The sequence below is a fragment of the Halyomorpha halys genome, unplaced genomic scaffold, assembly GCF_000696795.3.
Source record: "Halyomorpha halys isolate HHAL.00 unplaced genomic scaffold, Hhal_1.1 Scaffold106.1, whole genome shotgun sequence".
Lineage (NCBI taxonomy): Eukaryota > Metazoa > Arthropoda > Insecta > Hemiptera > Pentatomidae > Halyomorpha > Halyomorpha halys.
In genome coordinates this window covers 2,762,572-2,780,068 of record NW_027111449.1, presented here as the reverse complement: position 1 = coordinate 2,780,068, position 17,497 = coordinate 2,762,572, and the positions used below count along the sequence as shown (strand labels likewise).

At 30.1% G+C, this 17,497-nt stretch overlaps 1 protein-coding gene across 1 annotated transcript in view; it reads left to right on the top strand.

Annotated features, from left to right (window-relative positions):
• Fife (regulating synaptic membrane exocytosis protein fife) overlaps positions 1-17,497 on the top strand; it is a gene marked incomplete in the record, with an annotated part of 393,470 nt that overhangs the window by 157,416 nt on the left and 218,557 nt on the right. Inside the window, 1 exon segment of the mRNA XM_067049480.1 lies at positions 1,049-1,145. Within this exon segment, the coding sequence (XP_066905581.1) occupies positions 1,110-1,145 (36 nt within the window).

The window sequence follows — 17,497 nt, the reverse complement described above, 5'->3', positions numbered from 1 at the left end:
CTTCTTCCTTCTCCAGCTTTCAGTGTCTCACTCTGTCTTATTCGTAGTTCAGTACGACTAACACCCATTTGGGTATCAGGGGGTTTAACATTTTGGTTCCCTCTTCCTCATTGGCTTCTCGTAGCTCCACACCTTAAGGTTATAAGTGTTAGTAATAAACCTGAAACCTGGTCTAATTCCATTATGCCTTTCGATCCCGAACCGTTCTGTATTCATTACCTCTTAAAAGGTTCTTATGCAATGACGGTGTCAGTAGTTTTTTAGATTAACCAATATTTCCGAAAGTATAAAGACCCATTGGATTATATTTTTAATATTGCAATGTTCATTTAGCATATGCATATATTTTAATGAAAAATAAGGTTTTTACAATACACAATGAAGAAATTAGAAATTTTGAGGTATTAAACTAAATAAGGTTTAATATAAACTGTTTAATATTGAATTATTCAATCGTAAGTTATAAATAGTAAATAGTATCAATTATGGGATTTCGTATGTTGAAAAAAGTTTTTAAATACATAAACAATTATTCTATTATATTATTATTATGTTTGTTTGTTGTATTTATATTTATTAAATTTGGTTTTATTTTTATTTTGATTATGGTATGTTATGAACAATTTATTCCATTGTTTATGGGAGCTTGTATTCTTAATATTCAATTAAAACTATTAACTATGGTACTTCTGAAAAAAATAAAATAAATTAAAATTTAAAAAATATTGCATTTTTTATGAATATTTAAATATTGTATGATAAACCCTCCTTTAGAGATTGGTTAAATAAAATCATAGTCAGCGTCCTGCTATTTCCAACAATTATTTCGTACATAATCTCCAGCCTACTTATATAAGAGATTATTGTTAGTTAGCATATTCTAATATTGTTTAGCTGCTAACTCGACAGTTTTTAATTATTAATGATGAACTCCTTTCAAAATGATTTATTTGATTAATTTTCTTTAGAAGCATGTGAACTTTAACATAATAACGGTAAAGGTAAACCTGTTGTTCTGTATAGACTTACATGTTACATTTGATTGCAGGTGGCGCTCTCCCACATAGATTGATCACAAATGGTGTCTGACTGTAGGAAAGGCAGCCAACATGCTACCCTCAAACGTGGTCTCGTTCGTGAAAAAGGTAAGTTAAGTTGTTCTACCACTACCAGATCGCTTCAGGTTAAAAGCACTCCTCCCTCTCCCCCCACCCCTTCGGTTTATCCCCTTAGGGTTTTCCCATCGCAACGGATCGGCTAATGTAAATCGAAAGATTAGGGAAATGGATTTTTCCATTCAAATTTAATCCAAATGTAATCGGAATCAATACAAAGGGAAAAGGCAACGTTTTCCGATTGAATTATTTGTTTTTTCTGTTTTTGTAATAGACTAGCCCACACTTATACACAAACAATTTAAGAAACGATTACGAAGAATACATCCGTTACTTTTATTCATAATATATGGCCATGCTCACAAAAACTTCCTTTTCACTAAAAAACAATAAGTAAGCCCATATATGCATCAAGTGGTCAAAATATAGTATATCTACTCCCACTCTTATAAACCAATTAACAGGACATGTTTCAAATTTTATTTACTGTTATAAACGTAATTAAATACAATGGCAACACAGATAATAATTACCTGTTATTAAGGATTCTAATTCCTAAAGTTGAATATGACATCGAACTGGGAGGTTGGGTGCGATTAAGCCTACTTCATTCCTTCTGGACTTTTCATAGTATTAACATCAATTGTGAAATGGAAATTTTTAATTCAATTTTCGAGTTATATGACTTAAAACACTTGTATAGTAAGCAATATATGAATCCATTGATGTTTAGGAAAGAATATTCCTAGCAATCCCACAGAGCAAGGGATCTGTCGCCCATTATGTGATAACATCGAATTGATAGTGGCTAAAAGAACTGTTTGGAAAGTCTTAGAAGAAGAAACAAGCTGCCAAAATATATCCTCGTTATTTTCTTATTATTTAACTATTCGATCCATTCGCAAAAAAATAATAATAATTAAATAAACAAGAAGGAAGGAGTGTTATGAGTTTAAGAAGGGGGTAAACTGGCAGGAAAAGTAAAGTCAAAAACCTTATGATAGACCAGGGGCGTTACCAGGAAGGGTACGTGCTGATCACTAGCTGCCTTCTGTTTCAGTTTAGATTACCAGTGCGTACGTTCCTATTAACCTCAACATAAGTCAAAGCTTCGTAGGCGTTGCTTTTTAGGCTTCACTTCGGCTTTGAAAGAAAAGAGGGTTAAACCACACCCCCTTCCTCCCCTCCTCGGTACCTATACAAGCTTTTATTATACGTTTACTGCTCCTTTTCCATCGAAATCTTCAATTAACTCTCCATAGCGCAAAAAAAAATCTTCAAATTTTGTAATTTTAATTAAAGAAACAAACTCGTCAGATTTTAATATATTAACAAAGATACATTATGAGAAATTTAAAAAAATAAATTTTAGGAACAACAGCTTATTTTAACCAATTCTTATTTAATATAATTCCTAAGTTGCTTGTCACACTTTACAAATCCATATTATAATGAATTGTTATTATCTGGTAAATATCTGAGGAAAGGCTGTTCTGTGGAGATTAGTTCAGAAGTTGCACGGTATGAGCCCTGTAAGTTCTGCTGTCAAGCCAGGAAACAGTTTAAGCGTCTTAACTTTAACATAGCGCAAAGACAATGGAGTGTGTATGTCAACAGAAATCTAGGGCTTACATCACCTCTATCTCAGAAAATGCTTAACATTTTACGTACACTGACAAATTAATAATAATAAACAAAGCAAAGTTTAATAATTTGTCTTGTTTGAATTTCATCTTCAGAAGTTAGGATGGTGTATGAAATTAAGAAGGTAAAAAATATGTTCTTTCCATGTTTGCTTTTCCCACTGTTATTTTATATTAATGATTACTTATGGTTAAGGTATTGTTAAATTCTTTTAATAGTTGTACTATCCCAGTAGTGTTTTTTTTTTCCTGTGAAAACGGAATCGATCACTAGTATAATTCAAATTTTAGTGTAATTGGGCACATAGATTTTTTTTTTGTTTAGTGAATAATTGCTTAAATCATTTAGACCAACGCCTTTAGATGTATATATCCTTATTTGATTCACTTCTTCTATTTTAATATATATCATTTTAGATTTTTGTTTTATTAAAGAAATAAATATATCAAGTGTTGATTGTGTGTTTAAAATGAAATACCTAAAGTTATATCACATTGATTTTTACTAATAAAATGTTTTGATTGATATGTAAATTTTTTATATTTCTTAATATAAATTATATTAATATTTATTATTTAATGTCTTTTATTTTTTATATTTTGTATATTTCTTAATGCAAAATATTTTTAGTTTAAAAAAAGTGTAAATAATAAGATCCTAAAATAAAATAAGTGAAGCTCATGGGAAAAATAATACTTTTACGAAAACTGTTGAAATTTAAGTTAATCTAATTGTCAACTGAAAAGCTCATACGGAAAATTAGTACCAGAAAATATAACCTCTATGGACTAATGTAATAACTTAAATTTTAAAACGAGCTAAAATAATTTCGACTCTCAATTATAGTGTCGAGTGAAATTCCTGTGATGCGCGTACCCTACCTCATATTTTATTCATTAAACTTCATTCCCTGGTATGCATGATTGTTTAATTGCCCATATTGATAATAAATTTTATCAATATTTTATGTGTTTTTTTCTATTTCTTAATTTTATTAAAAGAAGAATAATGCTTAATTTAGTTAATTTTTAAAATATTTTTCTAGAAACACATATCCTGAGACTTTCTTTTATACCTCACATAATTTAAAAAATTTTGGATCTATAGGTCCCGTAATGTTATTTGTAAAAAAAAAAAAATAAAGTTTATTGATTATTATAATAATTGTACATTTCTAACGATATTTCGTTCTGTCAACATCCTGAGTTGTTTTCGATAAAACATTAGGGATAAGTAGTGATTGTTTCGAAGGAGAGCGAAAAAATGGTGGAATTATATACGAAAATTCCAAATACATTTACGGAAACACTAGTACTTCTTAAAAAAAATTAAGTCACATAAGAAGATTATATTTATTGTAGGTGGTGCTCTCCCACATTTATTTGTCACAAATCTCTGGTAGTTAAATTGGACCACTCTAAGTGTAGGAATGGGACTCAGGGTTTTATACTTTTCCCAATTAAGGGTACCTTTTTTGTAAAAGCTATGAATTATGGAGAATATCTCAATCCAAGCCGCCTGATAAAACAGAATAAATAACTGTCTGCCACTGCCAGACATAAGCACGCAGTTAGAAGACAAGATCATAGTATATAAAATTATTAAAAAATATTAGAATGCTCAAAAACATTGTTTTATCATAATATTTCTTTATTTTATTTCAACAAAAGAGGTGAAGGAAATTTAATAACCGAGTTTGAGCGCTATCGGATAAAGCTTTTGAAGGAAATATAATAACAAAAAATATAGAGATAGGAGTATTTTTGAACAAGTGCAAACATTTTGCCAACCCGGTTGGGAATAAGCTGAAGATATAAAAGGCAAAAGGCTGATCAAACGGCGGACGTATAGCACTCCCCCTGCCGGCGGCTCCTGTGAATCAGGCCGAGAAATATATGCGCATCTCATCGATACTATCTTACCTTCTCCTCTTTCCTCTAACTTACCCGATTCCAAACCCACTTTCCTTCCCGCCTCCTCCAATATATTTTGATACCGCACGAAACCCCCTTATTATATCCTATAGTTAGGAATCAAATTATACAAAGTACACGTTTATACTACAAAATCATATTGCATTTATTTATCAAAAATATAGTCCTCATTTAGAAGTTAGAGAAGTAGTTATTATAGTAAATGGTTGGAGATTTCTCTATTGAAACCGTTTATGTTTGGGCGCCAACCAGACCTTAAGTTCGAAATTCTTTAGTTATAGCTCGCATAACAAATATATTTCGTTCGTTCTGCAAAATTTCACCTGAATTGTCTTTATTCTCTTAGGAATATCTAATTAAATGCATTGTTTATAAAAAATAAGCAATAATATACACAGTAAGGCAAAAATAACTTTATCGCATAATAAAAAGTAATTTCTACCTTACAATACCTTACGCCCAAACATTTGAACCGTTTATGTTTTTTTAACCAGTTAAAAAAAAGGATTATCGACAAAAATGTCGACGAGACCAGACATTAGGACATGATTTCTTATAATGTATATAAAATTACAAATATTACATTGAAACTATTCGATTTGAACATATTTATGGACTAAAACGTGAAAAAATAACAAAAAACAAACAATATTTACAACTGAAAAGGAAGTATTTCCATCATTTTAGAAATATAAGTCTAAAAAAGAAAATAGGTTTGAGCATTAGTAAGAATTGGAAGTAATTTAAAATTATTGCTGAAATATTGTTACACCAATTTCCAACTTTCCTCTGAAATAAAGGTGTGTTAAGGGAAACATATTTAATCCTTATCATGCTAAATGAACATACAAATACAAACGGCAAAATGCAATACAAAGTGAGACTAGGTGAGTATATCAGTAGCCTGAATGATGACGAAAAATGAAAAATAAAATCGGTATTAATTCTTTTCTGAAAAAAAAAAATATGTAAGCCCTAAATTAAAGCTCATATATTATCTTAAATTTAAAGAGTTAGGGACATAATCTTAGTACTGACAAAATAAATACAAACGTTTAATAAATAATAATAAATACGAAATATCTAAGGGATAAATCCGAATATATTGGAAACTAAATTATGACTTATTTATTAGTGCCAACGTTTCGGCCAGAATTTATAGCCTTCATCAGGGCTAAGAACAAAAGAATGATTAAAGTAAATAATGGTACAGAATGAATATAGATAAAAATAAAGTAATGAAAGAAGAGCAAAATAAAACATATATATAGGTAATTAAATATGTAAGTAAAGTAACATAATTAATGAAATAAAATATATAATGCAAAGAAACAACGAAATATGTATAATTTAAAAATTAAAGTTATGGAAAGAAAATATATGTAACTTATGTAATATGAAATCAAAAATAAGAATAAAGAAACAATATATAAGGTTAGGTAAGGCAATGAAGAAATTATTTTTTTATTTATTTTTTCTTATCTCCTTTATTATATAATATAAATAACATATATATAAGTATATACAAACGTAACTGGTGCCCTTCCTTTAGCATTATAAGGGGTTGGGCTGGGTCCGCTGAAGGCGGGGGTTACAATATTGGCCTAGGAGCCGCTGGCCGGGGGGTACAAAGAACGGGGAGGGCCGCTCCACTGGGGGTTAAAAAATTATAAAATATGACAATAATAATACATATAGTGAACAAAACTAATAACGTGGGTAAGGAAGAATAAGGAAACAATAGAGAGGGAGATGGAGGTAACAGAAAGATAAGAAAAATAGAACAAAAGTTAAGACACACATGGCTTGGAAGATGACGGACATCCCAGTAAGGTCAGCGGCACGGGTGGCAAGATTCTGAATTAAAAAGTACGTTAAAAGAGGTAACGAAACTACCAGAAGATGAAGAATACATTATAAGTTCCAAGGATAAAAATAAGAATTTTAAAATATTTAAAAAGAAATGTATAAAAGGCTTCTTTAATTAATTTATTTTTATCTATATTCATTCTGTAAAATTACTTACTTTAATCATTTTATATATCCTTTATTCACTGGTTGTTATCTTATTTTTTTGTTCTTAGCCCTTACGAAGGCTAGAAATTCTGGCCGAAAAGTTAGCACTAATATAAGTTTTTTTTAACTTATTTGTTTTATTCTCTGACTGCACCCCCCAACCATCTTCTCCTCATATAAAATATGATACATGGGCGTTAATGACTACTGGATTTCACGGCCTAAAACCCTAACAAACAGCAACAAAAAACAAAATACCTATTATACAACGAACTAATGGAACATAAAATAAAACTATTACCTCTAATTATTTTTTCAAAGGTTCAATTGAAACTTCAGAACATATTTAAGTATCATGTAAAATAAAAGATTTAATACAAGCTTTTGTGAGTTAAGTTCACCGATTGCTAATAAATAACAAATACAGACACTCCATCTTGAAAGACTAATAGCGAAAATGAACTTGGCAAAGCGTTGTAAAGCCTTTGTTCTCTCATGCATTCTTTCGAGGGTTGGATGGTTTCTAAAGCCAGATATTTCTCGGTTCTTTTTGGAGCAGATGTTTCATTATCATGGCCTTTTACTCTCTCCCTACAACCCAACACTCATTTCCACTTAGTTCTTGAAATTCAAATCTTCTTCTCCATTTTAACGATATAGTCTTTATTCATAGTTTAAAATTGAACTTTTTGAATAATATGTAGAATGACAATCGTGTTTTAAAATAACAAAACATTATTAAGCAATATTTCAAGGCATCATATTTATGGGTTTTTTTCCTTTAACTTTTTTTTAAAGCTTATAACAAATTATCCATTCTTACCATAAATGTATATATTTTATGTATTTACATATATATGTATATATATTTATTTGCACTAAACAGATTGCCGTAAATTCTTTGGGATCAGACATGCTCCTGGATTTTTATATTGTCTCAAATAATTTGTAATGCCTGTAATAAGTTGTTAGTTTGTCGTTGTAATGTATTATGGGTTCTTATTTATTTATTAACAGATCTCATGTGAGTAATTTGTATCTCATTGACTTTTCTAAAAATACAGAATCACGAGTGATATAGGGCCAGCGACTGCATTAGAGTTGTGATTTGACAACATGGGACGATAATAAACTATCATCCTACGAAACCATATCACTTTAAGATAAATAAATTTTATATAATGTAACAATTTAAACTAATGGTTAATGATACCCACTATATTGGGGCTGAATGGGTCTCCCAATCCCAGGTTCGATATACGACTTGAATAACAGAATAAATACTTGCTGCCACAGCCTGATTCGAACTCAAGTCTGGGAGATAGAAGTAAAGTGTCTCACTCCGCTCCTAAAGTCATTTTTAGACCTCTATATATACCCGCTTAGGTATTGAGGTCAAGTAGCAGATACTTTAAATCACAGTGTTTGGTCCTGTCTCGAGGCTGCTAGTAAGTGATTATGCTAAGTAGACGGGTTAAGAAGGAGAATGTATCCGCTTTCCCATCAAATATTTAAATAAAATAACTTATTTCTTTTTTTTTACAAAATTTGCCAATGGCGAAGAATAATTAATTTTGTGGGTCTTTAAAATGGATTGGCGGCGACCTTATCCAAGGAGGTGGATGCTTTGTGGGCTCTGAGCCTTTGTCCGAAATGTTTGGATAGTCCTGAAAACTTTTGTTATGCTAACCTCGTTTTCCTTTCCATCGCTTTCGGCTCTCTCATGAAATTAGGAAATTGATAGATGATGGATTAGGTAGATGAATGCATTTATTTTCAAATATAAACAGTATCAAGTATTCTGTATAATAAACTTACTTTGTTAATTAATTTTTTCTTAGTTAATAACCAATATATTATTCAATAAACGTAACTAAGTTAAAATAAACATATTAAGTTAGGAAATCTAATAAAAATTTGATTATTTAAAACATAGAATTTAATAAACTATACATCTCAGAACAGGGATCGTGTTAATATTTATATGAGAGAAAACGACATCACTTTTATTAACTATTTTCAACTGTAATTGATATTTTATTTATATCATGTTTCCTTCATTTTTAGAATTTTCAATTTATACACTTATTTTTTTTAAATTGTTATTTTTAATTTTAACAACTATTTTTTAAATGGAAATAATAAAAAAATTCTATATTGAAAACTTTCTGTAAATTTGGGAGTACAATAATTTAAATTTACTCTGATAAAGAAATAACCTTTGAAAACTCTCGTTTAGAAAAATAAAAACATCACAAAAATTCTATTGCGTACGCAAGCCTCAACGATGTATTACTGAAATATAAATTCGAAGGTTTTAAAAATATTTATATTTGCTTTTACTGATATAGCCATTCGCAGAAACTTAAAAGTTGAGTCTTTTAAGATTCACAATCCATGTGACTTTCACACTCTGTTGCAGTTTTTATCCTCCAATTTCATTTAATAGCATCCCACTAACTTTTGGACACACTGTGATCAATTATATCACTATTTCTTATTTTCTTTGTTAAATTTTAATATTTATAAAATCAATAAATAGTTCAAAAACATATAACAATAATTTTCAGAAAAGCCATTATTATTTGTAAAAACATATTTAAATATATTAATAATCATACATGTTTAACGTTGCCGAACCTTTATTTGGTTTGAGTATCTTTTTTCCCATGAAAACTATCTGTAAAGAAAAGAAATAAGGTAAGCAAACTGAGATAAAACTCTTCATACCCTCCGGGACATTTAAATTACAGTTTTCATTTTATTTTGCCAAGCCTATAAGTTAAGATTAAAGTGTTCCTCTTACTTAAAAATAATCTTCTAAATATTATATAAAAAATATTTCTAATATATCTGTATTTTTTATATTTTATCCCTATTTCCTTTTTCATAAGAACTATTTAACGAGAATTTTCTCTTTTTTTTTTTTTTGCTAAGCATTGTCAATTATTATGATCTAATTATGAAAACGTTAAACAAAATACAAAATAGTAATAATATTTGTTCTTTTTTTCAAACCTCTTTATTTTTTATATGGTTACAAAATACATAATAATATAATGCAATACATTATACATATACAATTTACATTATATAATATTTGTTCATCGATTACTCTCATTTGTAAAAAAAACTTATTGTATTGAAACTATAAATAGCGAGATGCAATTCGTATTAAGATTTTAAGACTTGGAATAATTTTTAATTAAATAAATAAAACGAAAGATTTCACCTATAGAAAGGTATTCCTCCTCAGCAGTAAGAGCTAAATTTTATTTTTTTCATTTTTTTCTTCTAAAATTATATTATTTTTAACATTTTATCCGCTTTTGTTAAATTAATGTTTTATTTGAAAAGCAATGTCTATTTTTTATTTGTTCCCATTCTCTCACAAAATTGAGAGAGTATCGAAGTTTTAACCAGCAGTGTGCATTCCTCTTTGATATGAATCATGTTATATAGTAATTTTATTTACTATGCTTTTAAAGGTTATGGTGAAATTCAATTTTAGTCAATTTTAATTAGTTGTTCTAACCTTTGTCAGTTTTGTGATCGGATTCTGTTATGCTAACAACTATCCAGCTGAAAAATATTCACTTCATTGATAAAATAAGAGATTAATGCAGGCGTTATAAAAGATTGGAGAAAAAAAATTTGTAGTAAGAAAATAAGGGGAATGAGTATATAATTATTATCGTGGCAGTAAAGAATAAATCTCTTGACAAATTTACGTGGAATACTGTTAATATACTTCACAATTTATGAGGAATGGAACGATACCTATAGCTAGTCATTATCTCTCATTGTTATTGGTAAAAATTACATTTAAAAAAAAATCATCATTTTCTACCCCTTCCCCTATCGCCTGTACCCTGAGGTCTTCCTCTGTTCTAACCGGAAGTAATTTAAAAATCAGTACGGACGGAAGTTAAATCGGATACTGTGGCTAGCTGAAACTTTATTCGAAGAGGATTCAAGATTTTCAAAATACATCACATTGAAGAGATCTCTCTTTTCCTCTGAGCATGGAATACAAACGTGGCTTTAGAATACAAATCAGTGAATTCTTGAGGGAGTACTGAATGACTCACGTAGCACCATTATCTGGTCCAGTGGATTTTGGAGGTTTACCACTCGGAGGAAATATTGAACACCAATCCTTAGTCCTCAGGGATTTAAAGTGTATCTTTTGGTGCAGTGGGATTTCTTTTGAGTGAACTACTTAACCTACAGTGGATGGAATCCTTCAAAATAGATGATTTTTTTTTGTTTTTTAAGATCTTGATTTTTTTTTATTTATTTTACATACTGACGTTTACTACTGTATGTACATTAAAATACATCAAGTAAATTTGATATTTGGTTATAAATGCAGGCTTCTAGAGAAACTACCCATTTGTACCACTCGAATAACATTTTTACATTAGATAATCTCGAAGCCATCTTCTTTCCAGGCGCTTTTGAGGGTTGTCACAAACGCATGAGGAAGCAAGGTTAGAAACTACTGGGCTTGGATCAATTCAGAATTTAAAATAGAAGGAGAATATAATTGATATCTGGTTCATATAAGATAGATTGCATATGGGACATTAGGATCTTTACGGATTTGATTTACGACAAAGTAACAATGATTGGTAATTTTTTAGATTGTACGGATTGGATACGAGAGGAATTCAAAGGTTTAGTGGAGCTCCAAAGCTCTGTATTTCAAGATTGGCATTGTTGAAGTCAAGTAGATCGGTATTTTGTAATAGATTGCAAAATTAGACCGTTTGGCTAACTCATGATCACTACCATCTTATCATACTCAATCGAACAAATCGAACACTTTAAATTGTCTGGATTCCATGACGCACTGTCATATGTGGCTGTTCATAGTTTGTTCATAATGCGCCTGACTGTTGAGCTAGACCTCAAAATGTCCTTTATTCACTCACGACTTCAAAAGTAATTAAAAAATGGTTTATATTAAACTTAGAGTGCTAAAACACAATACATCCATGAAAGTTTTCAATGCAAAGTAGTGACAGAACAAGAAGTCCTGCTGACCAGAATTTGAAACAAACAACTCACCAAGTATTATTTACTAAATAAAACACTAAAACCGATTTTTAAACAGTGTGATGACTAAACATCTACTAAGGAACTAGGGGAGATGTTTTAGCCCTTTATAATTGAAATTTTATAATATTTTTCACAGACTAATACATATGGATACATTTCAAGATAAATTATTCTAAATTTGAATGTATTATATTTTAGTGGAAGATTATTGATTGACCGTGTGTATAGATGAATGGAATATGGTCCGGGTGCGGTCAAAAAAACTCAAATAGTAGATAATTATACTGTTTTATATATATTATTTTTATACTAAAATAGTATAATTATCTACTATTTGAGTTTTTTTGACCGCACCCGGACCATATTCCATTCATCGTGTTATATTTTACTTTTTCATTCATTAATTTTTGGAGTTCATCTGCTCCAAATATCAGAAATTGATATTTTTGTTTTTTTGTGAGTCAGTAAACTTCGCCCCTGATGTGGATGGCTAAAAAAAACAACCAAAAAAGCCATTATATAGAATAAGAAACATAATACAATGGAGTCTCGTTGCTCTCGGCTTGTAGAGCTACATTGTGTTAATGCTTACAAACTCTACCACCATTATCGTGCTATAGCTCATATTAACCATTCAGTTGTATTTTAACTTCACAATAGGAAAAAAAAATGTATGCACTATGTACTCAACTCTATTTTTTTTTTCAAAACCTCTACAAAATTTTAATGGCGTGTTTATAAACAATGTACTTTCTCCTTTTACTGTAGAACATCTACATTCTAAGGAGTATTTTGGAGTATATTATTTTTGTTTTCAGTATTAATAGAAGTGTATAATGTGTTGGGGCACACATTATTTCTGAATTTAACAAACTTAAATCTAATAAAAACTTAATCCTAATACTACGTGACCTAGTGTGTAGTACGTAGTGTGTTGCCAACGCACCGGAGGAGGGGCAGGTGTTAACGTGTTGAATAACGGATTCGTACAGTACTGAAGTGAATCGAAAAATTTGATGTGTCGTCGCTTGATGAACTCCGGTACAGTTGGCAGCTCGAACAATTGATGCAGCTCCGGTGGCCTCTTCCTCCTCCACGATGTTGTGCGTACGATTTTACAACTCTAAAGCTTGTGGGGATCTCTCATAAAGAAAATATGCTTAATTCATATTTACACCCGAAAATTTGAATGAATGCAAAAATGTTCAAGTAATGATTGAATCAATCTAAATTGATAAGTGAATAACTGATTTTTTAAAAGATTACCTAATTATATCATTAATATTATTTAAATTCTAAAATTCACGGCCCATTGCAAACTCATTGCCATTATTGAAAAATGTTATAGTATTTGATTACCTTAAATCACATATTTTTGTATTAATCAATATTTTCATATTTCTCTCTTATGACCAGTTTATAATGGCGAAAGACAGTATTCGAGTTTGTTAGGTAGTGCAAAAGTCGTAGAATTTACGCGTGTTCCCTTTATGAACTCTTCCACTTTACGGGGCTTCAATATTTATGCCACTCCCTCTGCCAAAGTGGTGGGGTCTTGGCGATTTATAAATTTATAGATGAGGTGGTAGCAAAGGTCTTAAACCGAGCTCCATTCCAATTTTTATTTTATTTCTGTGGCGTTATATACTGTATTTTCAGTATATTTTCGAAATTTCTCAATTTTATGTCAAAAATCTATTTAATCTTAGTGTGTCATTATTGTTTTTCTACGAGAAATTAATACCATGATAAAAAAATATCTTTTGAAACGTTTAATTATGCTGAGTTTTGAGAACGAATTACTCTTTTATTCCCACCACCTTATTGTACTGACGACTCAGCTAAGTTTATTAATACTATAAAACCAAATATCCTCAGTTAGTTTTATACTTCCCTTCTGTGCCGACCCCCAATGATCGAACATCAAACATTTAATAACATAATACTTAATAGTACTTTCTCGTAGCCAGTCTAATTAAAAATATTTATTTAACCAGGTTCTTTTTTTCACACTATTATTTCTAAATTAAAACAGTAATAATACGATTTTTTTAAAGCAATTTATGAAGTTCAATTACGATGACTACCCTAATTTAGACAGTTTCATGACTAAGTTGCTTTCTGGGTGACATAAGGAGTGGAATAAAATGAGCACGGGCAATTTTATTGTTAGGTTAAAACAGAACTTTTATTTTATCACTGTGATGAAGTTCACCTAAATGATTAAAGCAGAGTAAAAATAGAAGAATATCGAAACAGGTCAAGTCATCTCTCAACATCAATGAGGGAAGATATTTTCTTTAAACAGTCAAGATAGACAACGTCACATGAAATTCTCGTAGTATAATATACATAAGCGAACCACTTACAGTTTTTTAAAATATATTCTTTACTTTTGCTATCCTTTAATAAGTCCCGCAAGAAGACAGGGAGAGGCAGGTGAAGTCTCTGGCGCTTCTGACTGAAACCTGAAGAAGCATTCTTTTGAAATTAATGCTTGTAAAAAGAAATAATAATAAAAAATAAATTAAAAAAAAAAATGTGATACTGATGATGTGCAGTAGAAACTCCAGGAATGTCAAAACAATCTCGCCCTGTAAATCGTGCATTTTGAATTTCCACATAACTGCTTGATTCGCGGTCTTGAATCCCTTACCTGTTTTCGGTGTCTTGCTACCAAGAATGTGAATCATGAACCAGAGAAATTTCAACTGGTTACGGCCATAAAAATAAATGAATCTAAGAGAAAAAAACTTTAGTGAACTCTTTGAAATTTGTTTACAATACAATATGAATAACCCTTGATGTACGAAAGGCCCTGTGACAGTCAATTTATAGTATATAAATATTTAATTTTTATTTATGAAAAAAATGGTTTCGGAAGTTTAGATTCGAATCAAATATTGCATCAACTCTTGAGAATGTAACTTATACTAAACTGAAATATTTATAATTTTTTAATCATCTAAATGTATTTATTATTCCCACTTCTAGCTAACTAAGAAATCAAGCGCCTAGAAGACGAGTAAAAGGAACAATCAGATTGTTGGTTTTAGTTGTTATTTAATCAATAAAGACTTTTGGGTTAGAAAAAAATGTTCTTTATTATTTCTAGATTATTTATTTAAGTATTTTGACGATAGTCAATACTCTATACTGTTAAAAATCTTAAATCTTGACTTCAAGATTCCATTTGTTCTTGATCATTTACGATCCATATGCTTAAACTCCCATTGGAACCTTTCTCATCGCCCTAATTCTGTAAAACAATTCCTATTTAGCGCTGCGATCTAACGCTACATAATACTCCTGTAAGGTTGAAACTGTGGTCCTAGTTTCTTTTATTAAATACCCTATTGTAGTTCTGGCAAAGCAACTCGAAGCCTCCCGACTCAAGTCCTAAGGATCTGCAGCTCTAGTACCCTTGACCAATCTCAACTAGATTTCAATACCAGTTATGTGGTCAAAAGAGAAATGCTTGGATCTCTCATAGTCCTTCCTTGCCATCAACATGTGGTTGAGCCGTCTTAGTTCGGAGTTTCCTAGCTGAATGTATTTACACAGGTAAGAATGTGTTCAAGATGATTTATTTTACCTATCTGTTGTAATTTTAGTTTCGTTTACCTTTGTTCTTTGCTTATTTTTAAATTTATAAATCAAACTTCATTTATTTGCGATATGCATATATTATATTACTATTTTTTCATAAATACAATTTATATTTTATAATTATTTATTAATTTAATTTTTTTACTAATTTTCTTTTAATGTTAGTTGTTTTTTTTGTTTTTTTATAAATTTAGTATGAATAAATTCTATATACATACCATCGTAACCATTTTCTTTATACTGTAGGAGATTGTATTATTTTCAATACGAATATTTAAAAACAAAAATAATGTTCCAAAAAAAAAAAAAAAATGCTTATAAACTAGCATAAACAGATTCATTGCTAAAAGAAGAATACCAAATTCCCAAATTTAAGACAATCTATATTAAGTCATCCATCATGATTTTTGGCATGTTTTGATTCCTAAAAATACTCCATCTGCTAGTTTGAACAAAATGTTTTTTAACTAGAATACATTACAAAGTAGGAACTGTGAAGAACGAAAAAGTGCTTAATCTCCTTGCTCAGAGACGCGGCTATAAACGAGCCTTGACAGAAATAAGGTCCAGGAGACACTAACAAGAAAGCTTCTAACAGCATCAAGAACAACAAGTTGGTTAATAGAAGGCGCCGATTGGAGGGAACATGTTGTGGGCGAGGCGAGCAACTAATGGTCCGGCCCACCTGCCGCAATCAATAGGGTCATCTGACGTCACCGAGCTTCCTCTATGTCCACGTGCCTCTTCCTTCGCTCTTCGGCTACTCATGTTTATATCCGTCTCGGTTAAGAGAGTTACAAGCTGACCAAAACCTTACCTCATCAAGGTTTTTTTGATTAAACCCCGAAAAGAAAGATTTTGTGGACTGCGAAAGCGTTTTGAACAAAATATAAATATATGTTATAGATGGTTAAAAAAGTAATTTCTATATTAGTAACATCAAAAATGAAGCGGATAAAAAAATATATATACAGCTGAGCTGTTATTCAAGAAACGCTGTACAACGTGTAATTCAAACAGGACTTTTGGTGTGTAAGGAATAGTTGATTTTTATTTCTAATAATTTATCTAGTTTTCAAATTTATTAATGATTTGTCTTATAGGGAAAGTATGGTAATATAGAACCCTATTTGTTTTTAAAGTGAATGTATTATTTACTCCTTAGGGTTTAAGCACTATTGCTATAAAAATAAACATAAATTTTGAAATAATATAAGTAATGTATGTCTGGGTTCCATACCACCAACTTCACCATTTTGGAAAAAAAATCTTACTATGTCTCCCAATGGGAAAAAACAAAAATGTCATTCAATGCAAACGATAAGAGATAACAATAATTCGTAACAAATACATAACTGCCTACAATACACTGTTCATAGTAACTAATGCAATAAATACTGGAAATCCATTTGGAAAGCCTCTCGGCTCAACAGGTTTGTCTAGAAAACTTAAACTCAATAGGGGCATCATTATTTTGGAGAACAACTATTTTCATCACAAATCGCATTGGAGCAGAATCTTCAGGCAGAAATATCGATGTGCTTTGTTTTAATAACAGGTTCTATATTACCAAACTATGATACGAGTAACCCTATATTAATAATATATTCACTGGTGCTTTCTTTTAAATGGATCGCGAGTGAGTGAGCATGATAAGAATGAAAACTATTTTGGATTGTTAGAAAATATATGTTACAATTTATGATTAGGTTTCAGATTAGTTGTTATTTATTAAAAACATAGATAACTAGTTTTGTGATCATTTTATCCATTGTCAATAGTTTTTTTTTTCAAAATAACGAGTGGATAAAGAAAACTTTAGTGTTGAATCAAGTTCATTTTCTGACTCAACAACTACCTGCTAGAATAAGATATTTTTATATAATTATTTAGTATTTTTTATAGGGATCAACTTAATGCAAATAAAATCTCATTTTTAATTATACCTTAATCATCATCATAAGTAATATATATTTTTTTCAATCAAATTAAAACTTTGTAATTGAGAATTCAAATATTAAACACCGTATAATAATTAGAAAAAAATATTGGATGTAATAACTGATGTTATTTTTTTTTATTATTTCATGAAAGGTACTCACAGTACCTGCTGCA